The sequence below is a fragment of the Haliaeetus albicilla genome, chromosome W, assembly GCF_947461875.1.
Source record: "Haliaeetus albicilla chromosome W, bHalAlb1.1, whole genome shotgun sequence".
In the NCBI taxonomy this organism is placed as follows: domain Eukaryota; kingdom Metazoa; phylum Chordata; class Aves; order Accipitriformes; family Accipitridae; genus Haliaeetus; species Haliaeetus albicilla.
Genome location: NC_091515.1, coordinates 44802953 through 44827632, shown reverse-complemented (window position 1 = coordinate 44827632; position 24680 = coordinate 44802953). Strand labels below are relative to the sequence as shown.

At 41.0% G+C, this 24680-nt stretch overlaps 1 protein-coding gene across 1 annotated transcript in view; it reads right to left on the bottom strand.

Annotated features, from left to right (window-relative positions):
- The window catches only part of LOC138683546 (proprotein convertase subtilisin/kexin type 5-like), a 244874-nt gene that overhangs the window by 49012 nt on the left and 171182 nt on the right, over nucleotides 1-24680 (bottom strand). Inside the window, exons 9-10 of the mRNA XM_069775528.1 lie at nucleotides 18249-18349; nucleotides 6607-6710 (exon numbers count right to left, since the gene is read on the bottom strand). Of these exons, the coding sequence (XP_069631629.1) occupies nucleotides 6607-6710; nucleotides 18249-18349 (205 nt within the window). The remainder of the gene's footprint in view (nucleotides 1-6606; nucleotides 6711-18248; nucleotides 18350-24680) is intronic.

Below are 24680 nucleotides of genomic sequence, written 5' to 3'. Positions count from 1 at the left end.
TTTGACAATTAAGAGTTTGAGGCTGGGAGAAGTGACACCTCCCTAGCTTCTCTGAAAGATTCTCTCTCTTCCTTTGTACATCTCCATCTCTCAAACTATACAGATATATTCCTCATCTTACATGTCTTCCAACCAAGAGCGAATTTGGGTAGATCTCAGTTTGTGCTGGGGAAAAAGAAAAAAACCCAGAACAACCCAACAATCATGGTTTAGGCTGCAGAATCCAATATATTTTCCAGATACCGTCCCCAAATCCCAAGGAGAATTTTTAGGTCTCACTCAAGGCTAGCAGAATTCAGATACCAGGCAATTTCTTTGGGTTTAAAATATGAAACACTGAAAAATTCCTAATGCAATTTTAATATTACATTTTAAAACATTATTCATGGCTTCCAGCTGAACCAAAAAACATCTAGAAAGCTTGCATTGACCAGAAAATAAAATGCCACAATCATTTTAAACTTTCCACTAAAAAAATTCATTTTATGCCCCTTGTCCTCAACTCTCTTCATTTCCAAATCCCACCTCCAATATTTTCTTTAACTACAGCAATGCTCTCTGTAAGAAGCAACAATAAATGTGATGGTATTGACTCTTTGATTTCTATGATATTTAAACGCAGTTGTGAAATTCCTGAGGGGGGACACCTCTTCCTATCACACATACTCTGTCAATGTTGGGGAGAGACGTGGTGGCACTTCTGCTCACTGTTAGACTAGCTAATTAATTATTAATTAAAATTAATAATTTTAGCTCGTTTGCTTGCCTGCTTTCCCGGTGCTAAACTGAATGCTACCCTGTGTTCCAACAACTACCAAGCAGGGGCTACAAGATGAAAAGTATTCAGAAGAATCTAACCAGTCCATGTAATATAAGACTAATGCCTAGCTATGCGAGTGAGTGCCAACATATCTCTCAGACTTTAAATAGCCACATAGGTTGAAGACTTTGTCATGAACATGTAAGATATGGTTGGATTGTCTTTCCAAAAATGTATTTGCTTTTCCAGACTCTTGCTCTCAGTTGCCTACTCAAGATTCTGATTTGTGCGCCGCACATTTGGAAATGGCATGTTATATACTTGTTTCTTGATAAATATAATTCCCACAATATTAAAATCCTGTGGCTTAATGCCTGGCAAATATGACTCTAGATCATAGAATCATAGAATATCTTGAGTTGGAAGGGACCCATAAGGATCATCGAGTCCAACTCCCTGCTCCTCACAGGACTACCTAAAACTAAACCATATGCCAAAGTGTGTTGTCCAGACGCTCCTTGAACTCTGACAGGCTTGGTGCCATGACCACTTCCCTGGGGAGCCTGTTTCAGTGACCGACCACCCTCTCAGTGAAAAACCTTTTCCTAATGTCCAATTTGAACTTCCCCTGACACAGCTTCCATTTCCTCATGTCCTATCGCTGGTCACCAGAGAGAGATCAGCACCTCCCCCTCTGCTGCCCCCCTTGAGGAAAGTTGTAGACTGTGATGAGGTCACCCCTCAGCCTTCTCTTCTCCAAGCTGAACAAACCAAGTGACCTCAGCCGCTCCTCATAAGTCTTGCCCTCAAAGCCTTTCACCATCTTGGTTGCCCTCCTCTGGACATACTCTAATAGTTTGATGTCCTTGACAGGTTTTTCTGATGTTATCCTTATACCAGTAGTTTAGAGAGTGACACTGCTGAGCTGGAGCCTTTTTCAAAGACTAATGTGTTTGGAAGCAAAATGTAGCTTAACAGGATTCCCTGGGTGATGTAAAGCTGCAGAAATAGCTCTGTGTCATGGTTTGGCAATGAAGCTGTGGGCCTGCTAAGAGGAGTGAGTGACCAGAGGACATGGGCCTAGGGGTATTCTGGTGAGGAAACATTGCCTCGAGCCAACAAAGCCCCCCAGAGAGTGAGAGAAACAAGTCACATGAGATTTAATTTGTCGATGTTCCTCAACAAGTTGAACCTAGAAGACACTTACTGACAGCAGAGTTGTCTTCCTGAAAATACCAGCTTCATTTTTCAGTCACAAAAAATCATTAGTCTAATTTGCATAGGATACAGTCTGTTCCACTCTTACAAAGTAAAATCAATGCAATTTCACGTGTTTGGTGTTAGCTAGCCAAACAACCCAAAACTGGTAGCCAAACTAAAAGCCCATGTTCTACATGCTCCTTGCACCGTGTGTATGGGCTGTAGGGGTGGGTAGAACTTGATATTGGCTCTTAGTGCCATATACAAATACCAGCTAGAATCTGTAAGATTGGAAGGTCTTTTGATATATATACAGCTTTGGTTGACATATCAGTTCTTGAGTGTTTGCCATTTTCAGGAGTCTTATACCAGCTTCTAACAATGTTTTCAAAATATAATTTTAAATCATTATTTAAAATATGCAACATGGTGCTTATGGATAGCTTATTTATTTTCTCTGAAATGTACATGCTCTTGTGCAGATTTTCTCACTGGTCTCTGAATTTGTGCCTGGTTACTGGTCACCTTACAGCAATTTATATCTGACCAATCATAGGAACAAAGTCTTGTCTCTTCATCATTCCCAGAACTGGTAATGCTCTGCTTACAAGAATAATCACCAGTTTTATTAAACACTGTAACACTATAATTAAAAAATTATATTCAAAGGCCACTTCTCTCTCCTAAAGTAGCCAACTGTGATACTTTGGCTAATCTAAATGGATGGGATTTAGCTCTGCTAGTCTGTTGTTATTCCCCAGCAAATGAGATATTGTTCTCAATTTCTGTAGGAAGACAACCTCCACCAGGCCTAGAAATGTCTTGAAATGGAAAAAAGTGGCTAGAGTTTTGATTTTCATTTATCTTTCAGTAGCATTTTTTTTCACTGTAGTGAAGTGTTATTATCTATGTTTTAGAGCCAAGAAGACTGAAGGATGTTCTCTAAAATCTCCCTGAAAATTAATAGTATTCCTTCACTCTGAATGGTCTGTTTCCCCAGAGAATTTTCTTTGACAGTATACGGAGCTTCAGTTACATATAAAGAATTGTTCAGGCGATTTGATAATTTTTCTTAAAACTGCAGTGTTTAATTTTTGTTTTTTCAACCCAGAAACAAATTGGCATTAATGCAGTGTTCCCTTTTTATGAACGCAGTGGCAAGCTCTATTGTTGACCAAACAATTAACAGAACAATGAGCCTTTGCATACCAATCTGCCATAGCAGAAACAGTTCAACAGTTTTGGTATCTTCACAAAAAGAGATATTATCTAGTATTTGTCTAAATAACTGGTTAATTAGCTGCTTAATTATTTTTTAAAACTCTGATTTTGAAGCCAAATTGAGCCAAATAGATCTCTTTATCTAGTGACAAATTATATTTACAACTGACTAGATGAAAAATACTCTAAAATGAGTATTCAATCTTTCTTTTTGAGACTATCAAGTAATAAATTCCTGTGTATAGATACCTGCTGGCTGATGACAAAACAAAACAAAAAAATAACAATAAAAAATTCTTGCCCGTTCCTTTCTTTATTCTATTGACATACATTTAATGAATGCTGTTTACTTGCCAGAAAATGAAACAAATAACTTTAGCAAATCACTGACTAGCTCAAGTGCTTTTCATGAAGCAATCTTTCTTTTTATTAATGTGTCCTGGGTTCAGTTGGGATAGAGTTAATTTTCACAGGAACCTGGGAGGGGGCACAGCCGGGACAGCTGATCTGAACTAGCCAAGGAGCTATTCCATACCATGTGCCATCATGCTCAGTATATAAATGGGGGGGGCGGCGGCTTTTGGTGGGGGAAGTGGTGGAGTGTTGGGTTCCGGGTGGTGAGCAGTTGCACTGTGTATCACTCCTTTTGTATATTCTTTTATTAGTACCGTTGTTGTAACTTCTCTTTTTGTGTTGTCTCAGTAAACTGCCTTTATCTCAACCCTCGAGGTTCCGGTTTTTTTTTTTTTTCTTTTTTACTGATTCTCCCCCCTATCCCACCGGAGGGGGGCGGGAGGAGCGAGCAGCTGCGTGGTCCTTTGTTACCGGGTGGGCTGAAACCACAATATAATGTTAGACAGAAATATGGAGATCTTGCAGTCAGTAATGACATCTGTGAGCTCCTTCTGTGTGTTCCGCAACAGAGAAAGACTGCAAAGGACTATAGTGAGGGACAATGTTGCCATGCAGCCTGGAAACACATCCTACTGAAAAGGCATGCTGACCCACTTTCAACTACCAGCTTTTGATGACCTTTTGAGTGAGAGGTTCTTCCAAGTTTTTGTTGTTTTTATCATTTCAGTTCTCATTTCTAAAGGAGCAAGTCTGTCCCTCCTTTTCTTCTCTTTTTTTTCTTTCTTCCCCAGCATGCATGGAAGAAAGGCAGGTTATTTCTTGTGATTCTCTTTAGTTAATTAAAAAAAACCTGAAAAAAAACTTCCTCACCCTTACCTTGTTAAGAACATGTCTTGGAAGAAATATGGATCTTGTCATCAACAAAATTATGATACATTTCCTTAAGGAACTTGGATTAATCAGAGTAATTAATCTATTAAAAAACATTCTTTAATTGTTACTCTTGGCAATAGTGAAGGATAATAGTCAAATATTATCCTAAATGTTGCCATGTGCAATAGTAATATATCGTTTCAGTCTTGCCAGCAGTGGTGTGCAAACACCAGTTGAGTCCAGTTTTGAATGTTGTGACTTAATCTAAATCTTTTGCTTTTTCTTCTTCTAAAACCAACAGAGGTTTAAAGAGAGCTGGATTTTTATTAGAAGCATTTGCTCAGCCTAACTTGCCAAGATAATTTAAAACTAGTGCTTTTATTTGGGTTAAAGTTGATTCCTGAGCTCCATGGAGGTTGAAGCACTTTGTCTTCCTCTTTTTCAGTTCCATCATGGACTCTACAGTGGAGTTCTGACAAATCAAGTTGTATTTCCTGACTCCCAGTCCCCCAGTTGATCTTATCTGTGTGCATGATTTTGCACAAGTGGAGGAAAAACCTTTTTCACCACTTTTCTTCTATATATATCTGCTACAACAAATAGAAAAATGTGTGGCTCCAAGGATCCAGATTAAGCTAGGTACAGTGGTATAACAGTCCATGTCCTGCTGCCAATGCTGTTAATGATAGTGTGTTAGAGTGACTTCTCTTTTGCTAATGAATGACAGCTGCTGTGAAGTGGATCATTGACTGTTTTCCTTTCTCAGGAAACAAGTGGAAAAACACAAGAAGATAGAATTTTGCAAGCGAGTTAGGGGGAAAAAAACCCAACTATTTTATGCTACTTGAAAAACTACTGTTTGAATTTCAGATAGCTCCAACAAAATGATAATATAGTCACGAATTCCTGCCAAAATAACTGGGTTATGTTTCACAATAACAAATACTGTAATGTTATTCTAATTAAGGTATTATTTCTCACTGTATGTGTTTTTGCATGTGGGCATGTGCTTGTTGTAAATGGGACAAAACCAGGTCAAAACCTTCATGTGGTGAAGGGGTTGGAGTCAAATACTCATTTCTAAATCTCTCTGTTGTAGTTAGGGTCTGGTTTGGATCCAAAAATTAAAGTTGTATTTGTTTGGTTTCTGTTCAGTTGCAGCAGAAATGTCATAGGTCAGAATGATATATTAAAGATGCTCTATGGTAGCAGTGCCTTGATCTAGAATAGATTAACACTAGGCTTCAGTTTTAAAATGAAACTAGTGTAAATATTTGATGGTTCTTATATATTATATTCTGGTCTCAAGAGATCCTAGCACAAAATAGTTCAATTCTCAAGACATATGCTCATCTTAAAAGAAGTTCTGCAGTCTTGGTCAGAATTCTCATGAAAGGAGAACCAGAAATAAGACATTCTGGGGGTTTCTTTTTTAGATGCAATCCAGACTGAAAGCAGTTAGAGTTTAGTGAATGGGAATCAGAAGACAACCCATGTTGAAATATAACATTTTATGGATTCAAGGCCCAGTTTTAACCCATCTTGAAAATATATGTCTTATTTAGTGGCAAAGTTGTGTACTTCTGCTCACATTATAGAAGATACAGCCTAAAGAGGTAATTTTAATACAAAAAATGTAAGACACTACAAATTTTTAGAAACCTACATTAGAGCTGATTGAAGAGTATGATTTCTGTCCCATTAAAAGTCTTGATAACTCAACATTTGTTTTTGTCCTAAATCTTAAATATTGAAAAACGTAGGGTAATTCAGATAATTCTGAAATTTGAGAACACCGTTTTGCATTTTTTAATCAAAATTGTCAGCAATCCTAAATGAGAATATGGTCTGAATCCAGTAACTGCTACAACTCTAACTCTAGGCGTTTTTATGTGTATACTAGCTATACAAGGATAAATTTTAAAACACCTGATTTACTTATTTTTCTGCCAGCATTGCACAAATTAGGACCAAAAGGGACTACCAGGATCTGGCCGATGCCTTTTGTAGCTGCATTTTTGGTTTTGGCCATTTTTAGAGCATTTCTTTATAAAAGAGAAGATAGGCCCCTTTTGTTAATGGAAAGACTCAAAGCTATACACAACACAGGGTCAACCAAACTACTTGAGATTATTTCCTCTTAAAAACTGTCAAAACTTATGTTGCCTCTGATGATAAAGAAGAAAGGAAGCTCTCACCCTTAAAACCAGCTGCATTGGTTTTCCAGTCATTAGCATTCAGATGTCCTGTACGTGAAGTCCTGACAATAATATGCTGTATGTCTCTCCAGGTCAGAAATGGACTATGAAAAGGGGAAAAGACAAAGTAAAAAATCAGACATTTTACCAGAATGGAGGGATAAAATATCCAAACAAAAAAAAATTCCAATTTCTTCCCTGCTTTCCTTTGTTTTATTCAAAATAGCATGTCCTAATTTTACAGAATTACTATATAAAATTGATTATTCAGCTAGGAGATTTGCATTAAGCAGACAAAGATATGAGTAGTATTCTACTGTATAAAACTTCTAATGCTTTGCTGAGCAAGGGAACAAAAAAGGAGTACATTTCACCCAGAGGTAATTTGTATGACCACCAACCACTATATGTGATTACCTACCTTGAACAGTGCAAAGCTAAAGAATAGCAAATTGATGGCTTGCTGAATAGCTTTACTAAATCTTAGTTAACTAAGCCCTCAAGATGGAAATTCCTTTAGGCTTTCAACTACTGAAGCTATTTCAGATTACTCTGTTATTCACTTGTCTATTACCCTGGTTCTTGGAATTTGCTGTGGCTCCACATATTCTTTAAGAAGCCCAAATTGCCAGCACTGAATTTGAATAGTTACAGAGCAAGTGTCTGATAGCACAGAGGTGAATTCCTTTAACAGATTCCTAATAACTTCTCTGCCATGACAGTGAAAGACAATACATACTTACTATGAAATTAGACTATGAGTCTAGTTATTAGAAATTTCAATGAGAATTTATTTGGGAAACAGATATAGGATAATAAGAAACATACAGAAATATCCAATTCTTCTATGAGTCCTCCTGACATTGGAAGACACAGAAAAATCTCACTCATTTCTCTGTTTGATGTGCACAGGTGAATGCTGTGTCGGTTGGCTTCCACCCCCTGTCCTGGTTTCAGCTGGGATAGAGTTAACTGTCTTCCTAGTAGCTGGTACAGTGCTATGTTTTGAGTTCAGTATGCAAAGAATGTTGATAACACTGATGTTTTCAGTTGTTGCTAAGTAGTGTTTAGACTAAAGTCAAGGATTTTCCAGCTTCTCATGCCCAGCCAGTGAGAAAGCTGGAGGGACACAAGAAGTTGGCACAGGCACAGCCAGGGCACCTGACCCAAACTGGCCAACGGGGTATTCCATACCATGTGATGTCCCATCCAGTATAGGAACTGGGAAGTGGGGGCAGGGAATCGCCGCTCGGGGACTAGGTGGGTGTCGGTCGGCGGGTGGTGAGCAATTGCACTGCACATCATTTGTACATTCCAATCCTTTTATTATTGCTGTTGTCATTTTCTTAGTATTATTATTAGTTTCTTCTTTTCTGTTCTATTAAACCATTCTTATCTCAACCCATGAGTTTTACTTCTTTTCCCGATTTTCTCCCCCATCCCACTGGGTGGTGGGGGGAGTGAGTGAGTGGCTGCGTGGTGCTTAGTTGCTGGCTGGGGTTAAACCATGACAGTCCATTTTGGCACCCGACATGGGGCACGAAGGGTTGAGATAATGATAAACCTGACCAGAGCTTATTAAAACAAATTTGTTATAAGCATTCATTATATTGGTCTAATAGTTGCTGGTCATTATGTTGATTTATGTGTTCTTAGAGTTGTTGCTCTGGTTTTTAAAGTTCTGTTATGTATCACCTCACTTGCTGTATGTAGTCCCTCTTCTGCTGCTTATCATCTGTGGGAGGTGGATTAAGGTTTTCGCTTTGATATATTGTATAACACTGGTTTATGGTACGATAAAGTTATCGGTTGTGGGATTAATCCGGTATTTGCACTCAGCATTGTCGTCACCTCTATACTTCGGGAGCCATCTGTGGGAAACTATTAATAATTACACCCTTTACGTTTCCTCCTCAGAAAGCCGATCTATGGGTGGGGTACCTTTCTTCCCTTTTCCCTTCTCCTTCAGTCCAGTTACAATGGCATTTGAGAATTTTGGAAAATTTGAATACCCTTGGGATGTTGAGACCAGCACAGTCCTAGCCCTACTGCTAGGAACTAGCATGTTCCTGAATGTGGTTCAGCTCTTGTTTAAGGTTAAATAAATATTTAAGAAGATCACCCAGATATCTGCCCCGAGGCTGGATAATCATGAGTGGCAGGGTGTGTGGGGTAGTATGGGCAAGTACCTAGGACAGTGGGCACCTCCAATGTTTTAGAAATTCACCTCTGAACAAGTGCAGAATCCAGAAGAACTAGTAAAATATTTGGGAAATGTATGCAGTCACCCTGGTAGCTCCAGAGAGATACAAATCACTGCAATGTGCTGGGGCCTGGCCCATGCCTGTCGAGCCCTGTTTGACACCACTCAGTACCCTCAAGGGGAAGAGAAGGTCTCTGGACCTAACAACAAGCCGACAGGCACTGCAGCTACCCAAACCTCGGCGACAGGTGCTGCGACCCCTCCAGCCCCGCAACGAGCACTGTGGCTACCCAAGCCCTGGCGACAGGCAATGTGGTCCTTCCAACCCTGGCGATGGGCACTGCAACTACCCAAACCTTGGCAAGCGATACTGCAACTGAACCAGCAGACCATCCTGCATGAGTCTTAGTTGCCCCCATACAGAAAAAGAAATATACAAAAAAATCAGTTCACTTAGCGAAGGAGGAAGATGAGCCAGGGTCATTACGGGAACAGGAGGAAGAGGCAGAACCAGAGGTAATAACCCGGTCCCTATCCTTGAGTGAGCTGCAGGATAGGCAAAAAGATTTTGGCCACTGTATAGGTGAGCATATTATCACCTGGCTGCTCCGATGCTGGGACAATGGGGCTAATAGCCTGGAATTAGAAGGTAGGGAAGCCAAGCAGCTGGGATCGCTTGCCAGGGAAGGTGGCATTGACAAGGCAATTGGAAAAGGGACACAAGCCATCAGCCTCTGGAGGCCACTCCTGTCAAGTGTGAAGGAAAGGTACCCCTTCAAGAAGATGTTATATGTCACCCAGGCAAGTGGACCACCATGGAGAGAGGTATCCAATATCTGAGGGAATTAGCTGTGCTAGAGATGATTCATTATGACCCGGACAACCCACAATTACCCAAAGATCCAGACGAAGTCCCATGCACATGACCCATGTGGCAGAAGTTTGCATGGAGCGCACCATCATCCTATGCCAACTCACTGGCAATACTGACCCGGAAAGATGAAGATGCACTGATGGAGGATGAAGTGCCTTGCCAACTCTGGCAATACAAAGAAAATCTCTCCTCCTCCCTACAAGCCTGCATTTCGGCTGTGGAGAAGCTGTCCCAGGATGTCCAGCAATGCAAAGAGGATATGTCCTACTCCCCACCTGTATGGACCAATGTCTCAGCTATTAGGAGTGAGCGTTCCTCTGCCCAAGAGAGAGAATATAGAAGGTACACACCGCGAGGTGCCCTCTGGTTTTACCTATGTGATCAGGGAGAGGACATGAGGAAATTGGAGGGAAAACCTACCTCGGTCCTAAATGCACGGGTACGTGAGTTGCGAGGAAAAACCACCACAAAAGGGGATTCTACCAGGAAAAATGCTGCTCCAGTTTCCAAACAGAGTAGAAGGGCTGATCTTATTTCTGATCCTCTTGAAGGGACTTCTGAGCCAATTTTACGAGAAGTGAATACTGGATACTCTGACCAGAATTAGAGGGGCCCTGCCTCCAGCCAGGTGGAGGAAAGGGATAACCGGGTCTATTGGACTGTGTGGATTTGATGGCCTGGCACGTCAGACCCACAGTAGTACAAGGCTCTAGTAGACACCGGCGCACAGTGCACTCTAATGCCATCAAGCTATAAAGGGACAGAACCCATTTGTATTTCTGGTGTGACAGGGGGATCCCAAGAGTTAACTGTATTGGAAGCTGAAGTAAGCCTAACTGGGAATGAATGGCAGAAACACCCCATTGTGACTGGTCCAGAGGCCCCATGCATCCTTGGCATAGACTACCTCAGGAAAGGGTATTTTAAGGACCCAAAGGAGTATCTATAGGCTTTTGGTATAGCTGCGTTGGAGACGGAGGGCACTGAACAGCTGTCTACCCTGCCTGGGCTCTCTCAAGACCCTTCAGTTGTGGGGTTGCTGAGGGTTGAAGAACAACAAGTGCCAATTGCTACCACGACGGTGCACCAGCGGCAATATTGCACCAACCGAGACTCTCTGATTCCCATCCATAAGCTGATTTGCCTATTGGAGAGCCAAGGAGTGATCAGCAAAACTTGCTCACCCTTTAATAGTCCCATATGGCCAGTGTGAAAGTCTAATGGGGAGTGGAGACTAATAGTTGACTATCGTGGCCTGAATGAAGTTACGCCACCGCTGAGTGCTGCCGTTCCAGATATGCTGGAACTTCAATACGAACTAGAGTCAAAGGCAGCCAAGTGGTATGCCACAATTGACATTGCTAATGCGTTTTTCTCAATCCCTCTGGCAGCGGAGCGCAGGCCACTGTTTGCTTTCACTTGGAGGGGCATCCAGTACACTTGGAATCGATTGCCCCAGGGGTGGAAACACAGCCCCACCATTTGCCATGGACTAATCCAGACTGCACTGGAAAAAGGTGAAGCTCTGGAACAGCTGCAATACATTGATGACATCATCATATGGGGCAACACAGCAGAAGAAGTCTTTGAGAAAGGGAAGAAAATAATCCAAATCCTTCTGAAAGCTGGTTTTGCCATAAAAGAAAGTAAGGTCAAGGGACCTGCACAGGAGATCCAGTTTTTAGGAATAAAATGGCAAGATGGACGTCGTCAGGTCCCAATGGATATGATCAAAAAAATAGCAGCTATGTCTCCACCGACTAACAAAAAGGACACACAGGCCTTCTTAGGTGTCATGGGGTTTTGGAGAATGCATATTCTAAATTACAGTCTGATTGTAAGCCCTCACTATCAAGTGACCTGGAAGAAGAATGATTTTAAATGGGGCCCTGAGCAACAACAAGCCTTTGAACAAATTAAATGGGAGATTGTTCATGCAGTATCCCTTGGACCAGTCCGGGCAGGACAAGATGTTAAAAATGTGCTGTACACTGCAGCTGGGGAGAATGGCCCTACCTGGAGCCTCTGGCAGAAAGCACCTGGGGAGACCTGAGGCCGACCCCTGGGGTTTTGGAGTTGAGGATATCGAGGATCCGAGGCTCGCTATACTCCAACTGAAAAAGAGATATTGGCAGCATATGACGGAGTTCGAGCTGCCTCAGAAGTGGTTGGTACTGAGACACAGCTCCTCTTAGCACCCCGACTGCCACTGCTGGGCTGGATGTTCAAAGGGAGGGTGTCCTCTACACATCACACGACTAATGCCACGTGGAGTAAGTGGATTGCACTGATCACACAATGGGCTTGCATAGGAAATCCCAGTCGCCCAGGAATTTTGGAAATGGTCATGGTCTGGCCAGAAGGCAAAGATTTTGGAATGTCGCCAGAGGAGGAGGTGGCATGTGCTGAAGAGGCCCCACTGTATAATAAACTGCCAGAAAATGAGAGGCAATATGCCCTGTTCACTGACGGGTCCTGTCGCATTGTGGGAAAGCATCGGAGGTGGAAGGCTGCTGTATGGAGTCCTACATGTCAAGTCGCAGAAACTGCTAAAGGAGGAGGTGAATCGAGTCAGTTTGCAGAGGTGAAAGCCATCCAGCTAGCATTAGATATTGCTGAAAGAGAGAAGTGGCCAGTGCTCTATCTCTATCCTGACTCATGGATGGTGGCAAATGCCCTGTGGGGGTGGTTACAGCAATGGAAGCAGAGCAACTGGCAGCGCAGAGGTAAACCCACCTGGTCTGCCGCACTGTGGCAAGATATTGCATCCTGGCTAGAGAATCTGGTTGAAAAAGTACGTCACGTAGATGCTCACGTACCCAAGAGTTGGGCCACTGAAGAACATCAAAACAACCAACAGGTGGATCAGGCTGCCAAGATTGAAGTGGCTCAGGTGGACCTGGACTGGCAACATAAGGGTGAGCTATTTATGGCTCAGTGGGCCCATGACACCTCAGGCCATCAGGGAAGAGATGTAACATATAGATGGGCTCCTGATCAAGGGGTGGACTTGACCATGGACACTATTGCGCAGGTTATCCATGAATGTGAAACGTGCTGCAATTCAGCAAGCCAGGCGGTTAAAGCCCCTGTGGTATGGAGGGCGATGGCTGAAATATAAATATGGAGAAGCCTGGCAGATTGACTATATCACACTCCCACAAACTCGCCAAGGCAAGCGCTATGTGCTTACAATGGTGGTAGCAACCACCGGATGGCTGGAAACATTTTCTGTACCCCATGCCACTGCCCGGAACACTATCCTGGGCCTTGAGAAGCAGGTCTTGTGGCGACATGGCACCCCAGAAAGAATTGAGTCAGACAATGGGACTCATTTCCGAAACAACCTCATAGACACCTGGGCCAAAGAGCACGGCATTGAGTGGGTGTATCATATCCCCTATCATGCACCAGCCTCTGGGAAAATTGAGCGATACAATGGACTGTTAAAGGCTACATTGAGAGCAATGGGGGGTGGAACTTTCAAACATTGGGATACACATTTAGCAAAAGCCACCTGGTTAGTCAACACCAGAGGATCTGCCAATCGGGGTGGCCCTGCCCAGTCAGAATTTTTACATACTGTAGAAGGGGATAAAGTCCCTGTAGCGCACATGAAAAATGTTAGGGAAGACAGTCTGGGTTACTCCTGCCTCAGGCAAAGGTAAACCCATTCGTGGGATTGCTTTTGCTCAAGGGCCTGGGTGCACTTGGTGGGTGATGCGAAAAGATGGAGAAGTCCGATGTGTGCCTCAAGGGGATTTGATTTTAGGTGAAAATATCCAGAATTAAACTGTATGATATTAGTTGCTATATAACCCTGCTACTGGATGTTATCATTACTACAATTGTTAAATGCTCTATCAATGGTATTACAGTAAGAATTGCTTAGATCAAGCAAGAATGAACTGTGATAAAACTGAGCGAAGCGCAGTAGTGATGGAACCAGAACTGACTCCAGCATGCAACAATCCAATGGTGCACACCATCCTCCTGCTGCATCCAATGTCATCTGCTCGTCACACTGCGCTGAAGCCCAATCCTGCTCTGCCGACTGAGAGTACTTTGCACCATCCCTCCTGCCCAGACAGACTGGTATGAGAGATGGAGCCCAGAGTCGGGAACTAAATGAACTCAACAAACGTTTTATGAACATGACCCATAAACTAAAGGAATGATACCTCTGTGTGTGTATACATATATACATATATTTATATATCATTGTTCATATGTCTCAAAGGGACGGAAAAGGTGATGATGATTGACCAGGATGTAACTAATGTAACTGAAGGTATGGGAACTGAGCATGACGTCAATGGTATAGAATAAGGGGTGGATACTGTCCTGGTTTCAGCTGGGATAGAGTTAATTGTCTTCCTAGTAGCTGGTAAAAAGTGCTATGTGTTTGAGTTCAGTATGCGAAGAATGTTGATAACACTGATGTTTTCAGTTGTTGCTCAGTAGTGTTTAGACTAAAGTCAAGGATTTTTTAGCTTCTCATGCCCAGCCAGTGAGAAAGCTGGAGGGACACAAGAAGTTGGCACAGGCACAGCCAGGGCACCTGACCCAAACTGGCCAACGGGGTATTCCATACTATGTGACATCACATCTAGTATAGAAACTGGGGGGAGTGGGGGCAGGGGGATCGCAGCTTGGGGACTAACGGGCCATCGATTGGTGGGTGGCGAGCAATTGCATTGTGCATCACTTGTATATTCCAATCCTTTTATTATTACTATTGCCATTGTATTAGTGTTATCATTATCATTATTAGTTTCTTCTTTTCTGTTCTATTAAACTGTTCTGATCTCAGCCCACGAGTTTTACTTCTTTTCCCGATTTTCTCCCCCATCCCACTGGGTGGGGGGGGAGTGAGTGAGCGGCTGTGTGCGCTTAGTTCCTAGCTGGGGTTAAACCACAACAGGGCCTCAGAGCTGAATGCAGAATTCCAGTTGGGGACTCACAAGAGTGGAGTAGAGGGGCAGAATCACTTCCCTCGACCTGCTGGTCACACTTCTTTTGATGCAGCCCAGGATACGGTTGTCTTTCTGAGATTCAAGCACACATTGCCAGCTCATGTCCAATTTTTCATTCACCAGTACCCCCAAATCCTTCTCTGTAGGGCTGCTCTCAATCCACTCATCATCCAGCCTGTATTTGTGCTTTGGATTGCCCCAGCCCACGTGCAGGACCTTGTACTTGGCCTTGTTGAACTTCATGAGGTTCACACAGGCCCACTCCTCAGCCTAAGGTCCCTCTGGATGGCATCTCTTCCCTCCAGCATGTCAACCGCACCACACATCTTGGTGTCGTCAGCAATCTTGCTGAGGGTGCACTCAATCCCACTGTCCACGTCGTTGACAAAGATGTTAAACAGCGCCGGTCTCAATACTGGCCCCTGAGGAATGCCACTTGTCACTGGTCTCCACTTGGACATCAAGCCATGGACCACAACTCTTTGAGTGTGACCATCCAGCCAATTCCTTATCCACTGAGTGGTCCATCTGTCAAATCCATATCTCTCTAGTTTAGAGACAAGTATGTCGTGCAGGACAGTGTCAAACACTTTGCACAAGTCCAGGGAGATGATGTCCATTGCTCTTCCCTTATCCACCAATGCTGTAACCCCTTCGTAGAAGGCCACTAAATTTGTCAGGCATGATTTGCCCTTAGTGAAGCCATGTTGGCTGTCACCAATCACCTCCTTATTTTCCATGTGCCCTAAGCATAGTTTCCAGGAGGATCCGCTCCAAGATCTTGCTGGGCACAGAGGTGAGACTGACTGGCCTGTAGTTCCCCAGGTTTTCCTTTTTTCCCTTTTTAAAAATGGGGGTTATGTTTCTAAAAAGGGAAAACACTTCCAGGGATGGGGGATGGTCTTAAGACATCACAATCAGCAATAGCTTTGCTGTAGGCAGTGTGCTATAATTCTTTGAAACTTTCAGTTACAACAATGATTTGTTAGAAAATGAACACAAAATGCTATACAGAGGTACAAGCTCTGAATTGCCAGCAATGTTAATGCATTAAAAAAATACTTATTAAAAATTTCCACAAAATTTAGTTGTGGCGCATGAAATTTTATCTGTATATGCAGATCGTCTAGAATGAACTTAAGTATTTTACAGCTGAGATTAAGAAAAGATCGAAAAGAATATGTTTTTTGGGGGAAATAATAGTATTATCCTAACTTTTCAAAATAGTTTTGTTTCTACTGATTGCATTAAGAAAATTAATTATAATGATACAAGTGCTGGACTACTTAACATTATATCAGCTGTTCAATTACAATTTCTTATTTTCATGACTATAATTCAGCAGCAAAAATTTATTCTGTGTTGAATATTGGCCCATGGTTTCTTTGAAAAAGTAACATTGAAAATGGAAACATAAACTTGCTGCTACAAATTGCATACCATTTGAAATTATTTTGTGCACAAATTTTTTTAGTTCCTTCAAAGGAACTGAGTGTACTCAAAGGAAACCAGTTTTCCTCAGAATTTAATAGAAGCAATCTCTTAGCATTTAGAAACATTTGATTTCAAGCAGGATTTGGGGTGGAGCATTACAACTTAGACCTGCAAACATAATCCAACACAGCAGAGAGTAATGCATAAGATATTGAAAGACATATTTACCTGATAAAGCTCTAATATATCTGCTGTTACAGAAAGCACATTAAAGATACATATTGGACACAAAGAGCAAAATCCTGAGCTAAAGGTAAAAGGACTAAGGAGCTATATTATCTACTTTTTTTAAAGCTGTGGAACTTAACCCATTAGAAAAGACAGACTGCTTGTTTCAACACACAGAAGTGTGGGGGTTTCTTCGTATTGTATTAATTTATGTTCATACTAGCCCAGCACTGTCCCAATACTTTTTTTAACATTCAAGAACACAGACTGTGAAAACGAGCCTGATAAATGCCTGCAGAGTACAGCAGATCCTGGGCAGCACTGTGAGGGTACATTAAGCCATTGTGAAGATACCTTAAATGGTTCAGTGGAAACTGCCTGTGCTCAACACCATTTCAAGTTATTTCAACACCAACTACTCTGCCATCATTTCCATTGTGTCATCTTTCCTACATGTATAATGAGCATGCTAATCTTTCCTGACCTTGGAAGGGTACTGTGAATTTCTGTAACAGGGAGTTTCTAAAGCACTTTGAGATCCCTGAATAAAAGGTGCCAGATCTATCCATATAGACAATGAAATCATCAGGCACCATCAACATGGGTTCATGAAGGGAAAGTCCTGTTTAGCTAATTTAATATCCTTCTATGATACGGACACCCGCCTAGTGGGTGAAGGAAAGGTGGTGGATGTAGTTTTTCTGGATTTTAGTAAGGCTTTTGATGCTGTCCCTCACAGCATCCTTCTGGACAAGTTGTCCAACTGTGAGATGAGCATGTTCATAGTCCACTGGGTGAAGAACTGGCTGAATGGCAGGGCTCAAAGGGTTGTAGTGAATGGGGCTACATCTGGCTGGCAACCGGTCACCAGCGGTGTTCCTCAGGGCTCAATTCTAGGGCCAGTTCTGTTCAATATATTTATCAATGATCTGGATGCAGGAGTTGAATGCACCCTTAGCAAGTTTGCTGATGATACCAAACTGGGAGGAGCTGTTGTGTCTCTTGAGGGATGAGATGCCTTGCAGAGGGATCTAGATAGATTGGAGCATTGGGCAATCATCAGTGGCATGAAATTTAAGAAGAACAAATTCCAGATTCTGCACCTGGGACAGAGTAATGCCGGCCACAAGTATAAATTGGGAGAGGAGAGGCTGGAGAGCAGCCCTGCAGAAAGGGATCTGGGGGTGCTGGTTGGCAGTAGGCTCAATAGGAATCAGCAGTGGGCCTTGGCAGCCAAGACGGCAAACAACATTCTGGGGTGCATTCAACACAGTATAACCAGCCAGTCAAAAGAGGTGATTATCCCTCTGTATTTAGTGTTGGTGCGGCCTCACTTTGAGTATTGTGTGCAGTTCTGGGCCCCACAATTTAAGAAGGATGTTAAGGTACTTGAATTCTTCCAGAGGAGGGCAACAAAGCTGGTGAAAGGGCTGGAAGGCATGTCCTATGAGGAGTGGCTAAGGACTCTGGGTTTGTCTAGCTTGGAGAGAAGGAGACTGAGGGGTGACCTCATTGCTCTCTACAGCTTCCTGAGGAGGGGAAGTGGAGAGGGAGGTGCTGATCTCTTTTCCTTGGTATCTAGTGACAGGATGGCTGGGAATGGTTCAAAGTTGAGTCAGGGGAGGTTCAGAATAGACATTAGGAAACATTTCTTTATCAAAAGGGTGGTCAAACACTGGAACAGGCTTCCTAGAGAGGTGGTTGATGCCCCATGCCTGTCAGTGTTTAAGAGGCATTTGGAGAATGCCCTTAATAACATGCTTTAAGTTTTGGTCAGCCCTGAAGTAGTCAGTCAGTTGGACTAGATGATTGTTGTAGGTCCTTTCCAACTGAACTAGTCTAGTCTATATATGGGTTGGTTGTTTTAGGGTTTTTTTTGGGGGGGAGGTGTTGTTTGGGGGGGGTCAGAATATAACTCATATCTTACTTTGCTTCCAGTGCCAGTGCAATGATGCCTGCAGCCATAGGTGCAGAGGCTGAGGTTCCAGTATGGCTGTCTGTGCAACGCTGCCTCAGGTCTGTGGTGATCTGGAAGAAATTGAATATGCGAAATTTAGAACACAGTTTCAGAAATCAGAACAGGTTTCATTTGTTCAAATGTGTCACATGTAAGTGGATGGTATTTCCTTCTTTCATTTCAAGGGGGAAAAAAGCTTAATGTATTCAATGATTTGAGATGTTTGCATTCTGCACAGAGCTTGAAGACATTCATGAAGTTGGAGAATTGTTCTCTATTGCACTGAAAATGTAAGTTAGTCTCAGTTTTTTCATGGCATGGCCAACAAAATACTTATAAGTTAAAAAAACATGTACAGGGTTTTATAACAGCATGGTTAGAACTCTGCCCTTCTATTTGCATTTATAGAGCACTTCCCATCCAGGACTCTCAAAGTGCTTTACAAATAGGAATTAATTAAATGTCACAGTTCTCCAATCATACAGACTGATTATGCCCATTGTAGAGACTACAAAACAGAGCTACAGAGGCGTTAATTGGGTTGTCTGAAATCACACTGGAAGTATGTGAGACAATAGAATAGTTATGCTCATACTAAGTGCTGTGTTTAATCTATAGTCCCTTCCTTCCTGTTCTATGCAATAATTCCCATGGAATTAAGTGACATCTGTAAATCCTGATATCATCACAGATTTAGTTTAGAGATCATCTATGCTGCTATATATTTTTATATGTGATCTAAGTGGATGTATAAAGCCATAATGTGCAATACCAACTAAAGAGACAATCTTCTACTTAGTGTTAGGATGTTCCTATCTCATAAAGAATTTTAGGTAGATATTTTCTGTAATACAATAAATCACACACAGAAATTTATTTATTCAGAAGCTACTTCTTTCAGGAAATCTAAAGAGATTCTATTTTATATTTCTATTTCTGAAGTTTTTCCTAGGAAGAGCAAGGCAGTAGAGACAAGAATTCGCTACCACATAACAGAAGCTCAAGCAAAATCCATGTGCATGTTAGAACACTTACTAGCAGACAGCAGTCCACAGCACAGAAACTTCCAAAAAGGTGGCAGACTGAATGACCTGCGAGGCCAAACCTTATTCTCAGCATTTCAGTTGATACTTGAGATTCAGTCACTAATAGACATAAAATAACTGCTTATGAGGGGCAGAGAGGAATTTACTTATGAAAATTTTTACCTAAATAAGAAAAAGTTGCTCAAAATATATTCAGTAGCATCATACTTCACTTGCAAAACAGATGTGCACAAAGATGCAGAAAGGAGAGGATCAAAAATCACAAAAAAGTACAGGATGTAAAAATATCTGTCTGCCATTGAAGCTGGAAGCTATGCAAAATATGATCTAAAAACCTAGCCACATGCCATCTGAGAACAATACAAACAATTGCAAATAGGAGGTATAGGTTTCACACATATGCATTAATATTCAGAAGTAGATATATTACATAATTCATATAAGGCTGCTGAAAGTTTTAGTGACATGTAAAGATGTGCAGGCTAACACAAAAGACTTCTAAAATAGAAGTTAACAGGACCTATGAAGTGATCGTTGAAAGCAGGTGGGAGTACAGTGAAACAAAATGGCAGGTTCTAGAAATTGAAAAGGATGGATTTATAATGTCATGCCCTTAAATTTACTAAAGGCCAGATTCAAGAATACTGAAGTCTAGAAAGAACCTTTTTTTGCTCTATTATTTAATATCCTTCATATTTGCACACACATTTTCATTAAAAAAATCTTTTATCTATTACCAACTAAAAGTTGAATCCTACAAATAAAATGTTCATATCTTTTCTTTATCTCTCTTCTTCCCTCCTATCAACTGTTCATTAATTTAGACAATGAAAATTAAGTGTTGCAAAACCTATTTGCATGCACATCCTATAAATGCACTGAAAATGTTAAGAGATGAAACTGCAACAGGAACAGCCCTAAGACTACACTGCCTATATGTGCAAATGCAAGTAGTGATTTTGCAGATGAAATTAAAATGGCCAAGGATTACAGGATGACACACATCCAAATAGTGATACATAAGCTTCTGGTATCCCTTTTGGAAAAACATTGGTCAAAGCAGTAGCGGGGAATGGAAGGGAGGCTAAGAAAAAAGAAGGGCAGAAAAAGACTAACACATGCTTGTCTCTTTCACAGCCTTGTGACTTGTTCCCTGCCAAGAAATGTTGCAGCAGGCACTTTCCTTAGATGACTGAAGGATAACAAAGCCTACAGGAGCTCAGGCTTGGAGAAGAGCCTTCATAGCAGCTTTGCCCCGAGACATTTTCTAAATATAGTGAAAAGCACACTGCATTGTGCTCTCTGTGTTTCTGATCCTCCAGAAGAACACACTTCCAGAGCGGTTTTGTCCTGTACCTACAGATATCAAGCATAACAAAACCATGACCCTTCTTTATTCTGCAGTGTTGTCTCTCATGTTCTAAGCAGACATTGTGGAAGCAGTTAGAACTACAGCCTCTTATCTCAGCAACTATTTCAGCAGAGAATGTGTAAAAAAAGCTTCCTAAGTGGAAAAACCATTTGAGCTATTTCAAAGGGAATTTACTGACAGGAGCTGAGATGTTTAAGTGTAAATTATCTCAAAGATCTAATGCATGTATTTCAGCACTATAGCTTCATTGTCAGAGAAGTCTTTTGTCTACCTTGAGAAACAAAAGAGAATAGGACCACCAACAGGCTAGCGAGTTTCAAGAAGTAAAATGATGCTACAAATTCCTGAACCACATGAGGGTAACATCTTTAATCACAATAAAAGGACACATGATACATGACAGCACCATGAAGCTGTCGTTACTGTACGTTAGCTGTCATTCCGTTCAAAAGGGTGGGTAGGAGCAGTAATTTTTTAATCTTTTGCTGAGTGCAACACATTTGTATGCATCAAATACCATTATAACAATGGCTGATCTGTGAAAATGCTAATGAGATTACCCACGATCAGTCCATGTAATATTTATAGGGCCCTGAGTTATGTCCACTTCTACCACTTTTGAAAACACTAGATTTGCCTGAAGGCAATGACAATGTATCTGGTACTGGCATAGTTTAATCAACATGAAATTAGCAGCCTAGGACACCTTGAGGAAAGTTAGATAAAAGTTATAGCAATCACCAAAATGTACTGCAATCCCTGCCATATGTGGAAGTCCAGCAGCTTTCAGAAAATGCACAGATTTATTAAAGAAAAAACTAGACACACCATAATAGTTTTGTATAAGCAACTTGCTCTTGAAGATTTAAGGAGATGCCATTTCTGTACAGGCATTATTAAGGTTGTTCCATCAATATTCCCATAGTTATATCTATTAAGAGGTTAATGACTCAGGTCAAAAACAGAATTTTCCTTAGCAGAGAACATGCTTACTCTTCCTGTCCTAAGCCTCTTATTTCCTGCTATTTCTTATTTCATGACTTGAGCCTTCTGAACCGATTGAACCATTTTTTACCTGCTGCTATAATTCCTCAAGATATGTTGATTTCTACCAATCTGTGTCCCTAAAAGTGACAAGGGTTTAACAAAAATCTACTGTTCCTTACTGCATCTGTATATGTGTATCTGTATTTATTCAAAATTGAAGGTGCCATGTTGTATTTCGATACTCTGTGTTTTAAGAACCGATATGTTCAGAACAATGGTTCTGTTGCAAATATTCTGGTAAAGAAATAAAAGTTTAATCACATAAAAGAGTTTGGTTTGATTAAGAAGCAGAAAATTGTGAAGCATAGGTATGGGAGTGTTAAGTTTGAAATGTAGTCATAAGAACTTAGGAACTTTAGAAAATGTACTATGTGTAACCATAAGAATTCAAGTATTGTTTAAAATCAGTTAACCACAGAAACTCTGACAAAGATTTGTTGGTTTGTAGTGTTTTGTTTTAGGAAACTAAGGAAACCGTTATGGACACCAGTTTGCTGCTTGGAAACCCCTTACCCTTCCCACCTCAATCTAATTATCGAGGATTCCAATCAGTAGAGTTAAGTGAGATTAACCAATGATTGGTTTAACATAAGAATATTAACAAGATGGTGTGACTGAAGGACCAATTATTAGAAAGGTTACATTTAAGAATAGACATAGTATGCATTTTTATGTAAACTAATATAGATGATGGTGAGAATCGTACTGCACAGAATCACCTAAGAGAGGTCAAGAAGCGGACAAGTGAGGAAGACTATGGAAGACCACCAGAGGGCTTCTGAAGACCACCAGAGACCTTCACTGCACCTGCATGAAGAGACATTTACATATGCTAATGATTTATCGGAAAGTTAATGATTATGTATAACATTTTCCAGAAATTTAGTGAATATGTATAACAGGTGTGTATTTAACCTGCACAGTTAGACTAGACAGGTGCACACGATAGGTGGAGTGATCCCCCGTGTGCCCAGCGCTGCAATAAAGGAGTGCCTGCTTCTTAACTTCTCATTGCTGTTAAGGAGTTTTATTCTGGATTTCGGTAACAGTTCTGTTTTTTGGTTTTGTTTCAAGTTCTGCTTAAAGCAGAAGCTGGTCAGCAAGGTAGAAACATATCTTAAAAGGGAAAGAAATTCAGCAGATGACATGTGACATTGTTTTATGAAGAAAAGAAATAGGAGAAACAATAAGTACAGAGGTTATTTATAGAAGAAGAGTAGTATAATAGGTTTAGAAATTATATCTGTGAGGGATTATCATATGTAAATTCATTAGGGCTTTAAGAAATTATCTGAAAAAGGAAGTCAAAGAAAAGATAATGCATTTGTGTAACATTTGATAAATTCAAGGCCCATATAGATAGCTATAGCTAGGTGGTACTTAACCTTTACTAGCTGTATGGTTCTGAGCGTGGAAATGATCTTCCAGCATTGTCTTATAGCATTCAAAATAGCAGAGAAGAGAATAGGAAAAAATACCTTCACAACTGTATGTCATTGGCTATTACTGTTACACTCACTCTGTTCTGAAAGATTACATCCATAAAATACATTTTTATGGTCTTTACCTAGCCTTCATTTGCCTTTGTATCTGAGTGTGAGTTTCTATACTAGTGTCTGCACCTTGCAGCTGCTCTTGAAAATACCTAAAAATAATTCTAATTATTCTCTCTAAGTGTGTATGTAAAAGGCATACATCCAACTGCATCTGTGAAATGTTTGTATGTTTTGGGCATGTATAATGCATCCAAAGGTTGGAAACAGTCCATAATGGGCAAACATTTAATGTAATACAATTTGGTGCAGCATAAAGTCAAGTACATTTTGAGTATGTTACCCACGCGACAGACTGCAGTACTCATGTAAGATGCTAACATCAGTGTGTGTTTCACTGTAACCATTAGCCGTAACTAAACCATTAGCTGTAACTAAATTAGTTGTTGTCATTTACTTTAGTCCAAAGTCAGTAAAAAAAAGCTCCATGTGGAAAACAGAGTTGTGTAGATGAAATTATGCAATCAGCTATGATTGTACAAGACTGAAAAAAAGCCCCAAACTAGAAAACGTCCTAAAATTATGTTACATATTTGTAATAAACAATTATAAAAGCATGTAGGAATGAAAAAGGAAAAAAAGTGATCAGGCAGTTATAAAAGTGTGGGTGCTTCTATTGATCCATATTGAAGCCAAAATATTATTCTAGAAATTTGTACTTGTCCCTTTCTAGTCCACAAAATAAGTGTCTAACATTTGGTGACTAGTTATCCATATCATAATAAATTCTGCAAAAAATTGGATAGAAAAAAAAGAAAAAAAAAGACATTAGAACTGGAGGAATGCAATGAAAAATCAGTAGTAACTGGAGAATCTGACATTATAAAGTAGTAGCCGTGCACTGTCCCTTAATATCAGATCTGTATTTCTGTACTACTACATTGCAGAATCTCATATGACATCTGAGTTTTTTCTCATTTACATGAGAAAGAATTCATATAATTTTAATTGTAAATCCCTGTATTGGGTCAGCTGGGATGGAGTTAACTTTCCCCATAGCAGCCCTCATAGCGCTGTGCTCTGTATTGGTAGCTAGAAAGGTGTTGATAACACACCAATGTTTTGGCAACTGCTGAGCAGTGCTCACAAAGCATCAAGGCTGTGTCTCTAACCCACCCCCTGCTCACAAAGGCCAGTAAGCTGGGGTTGGGCAAGAGGTTGAGAGGGGACATAGCCTGGACAGCTGACCTAAACTGACTAAAGAGATATGCCATACTATACTATGTCGTGCTCAGCAATAAAAGCTAAGAGAAAGGAGGAGGGGAGGGGGGCATTCTTTATTAAGGAGTTTGTCTTCCGAAGCAACCACTATGCGTACTGAGGCCCTACTTCCCAGGAAGTGGATGGACATCACCTGCTGATGGGAAGTAGAGAATAAATTTTT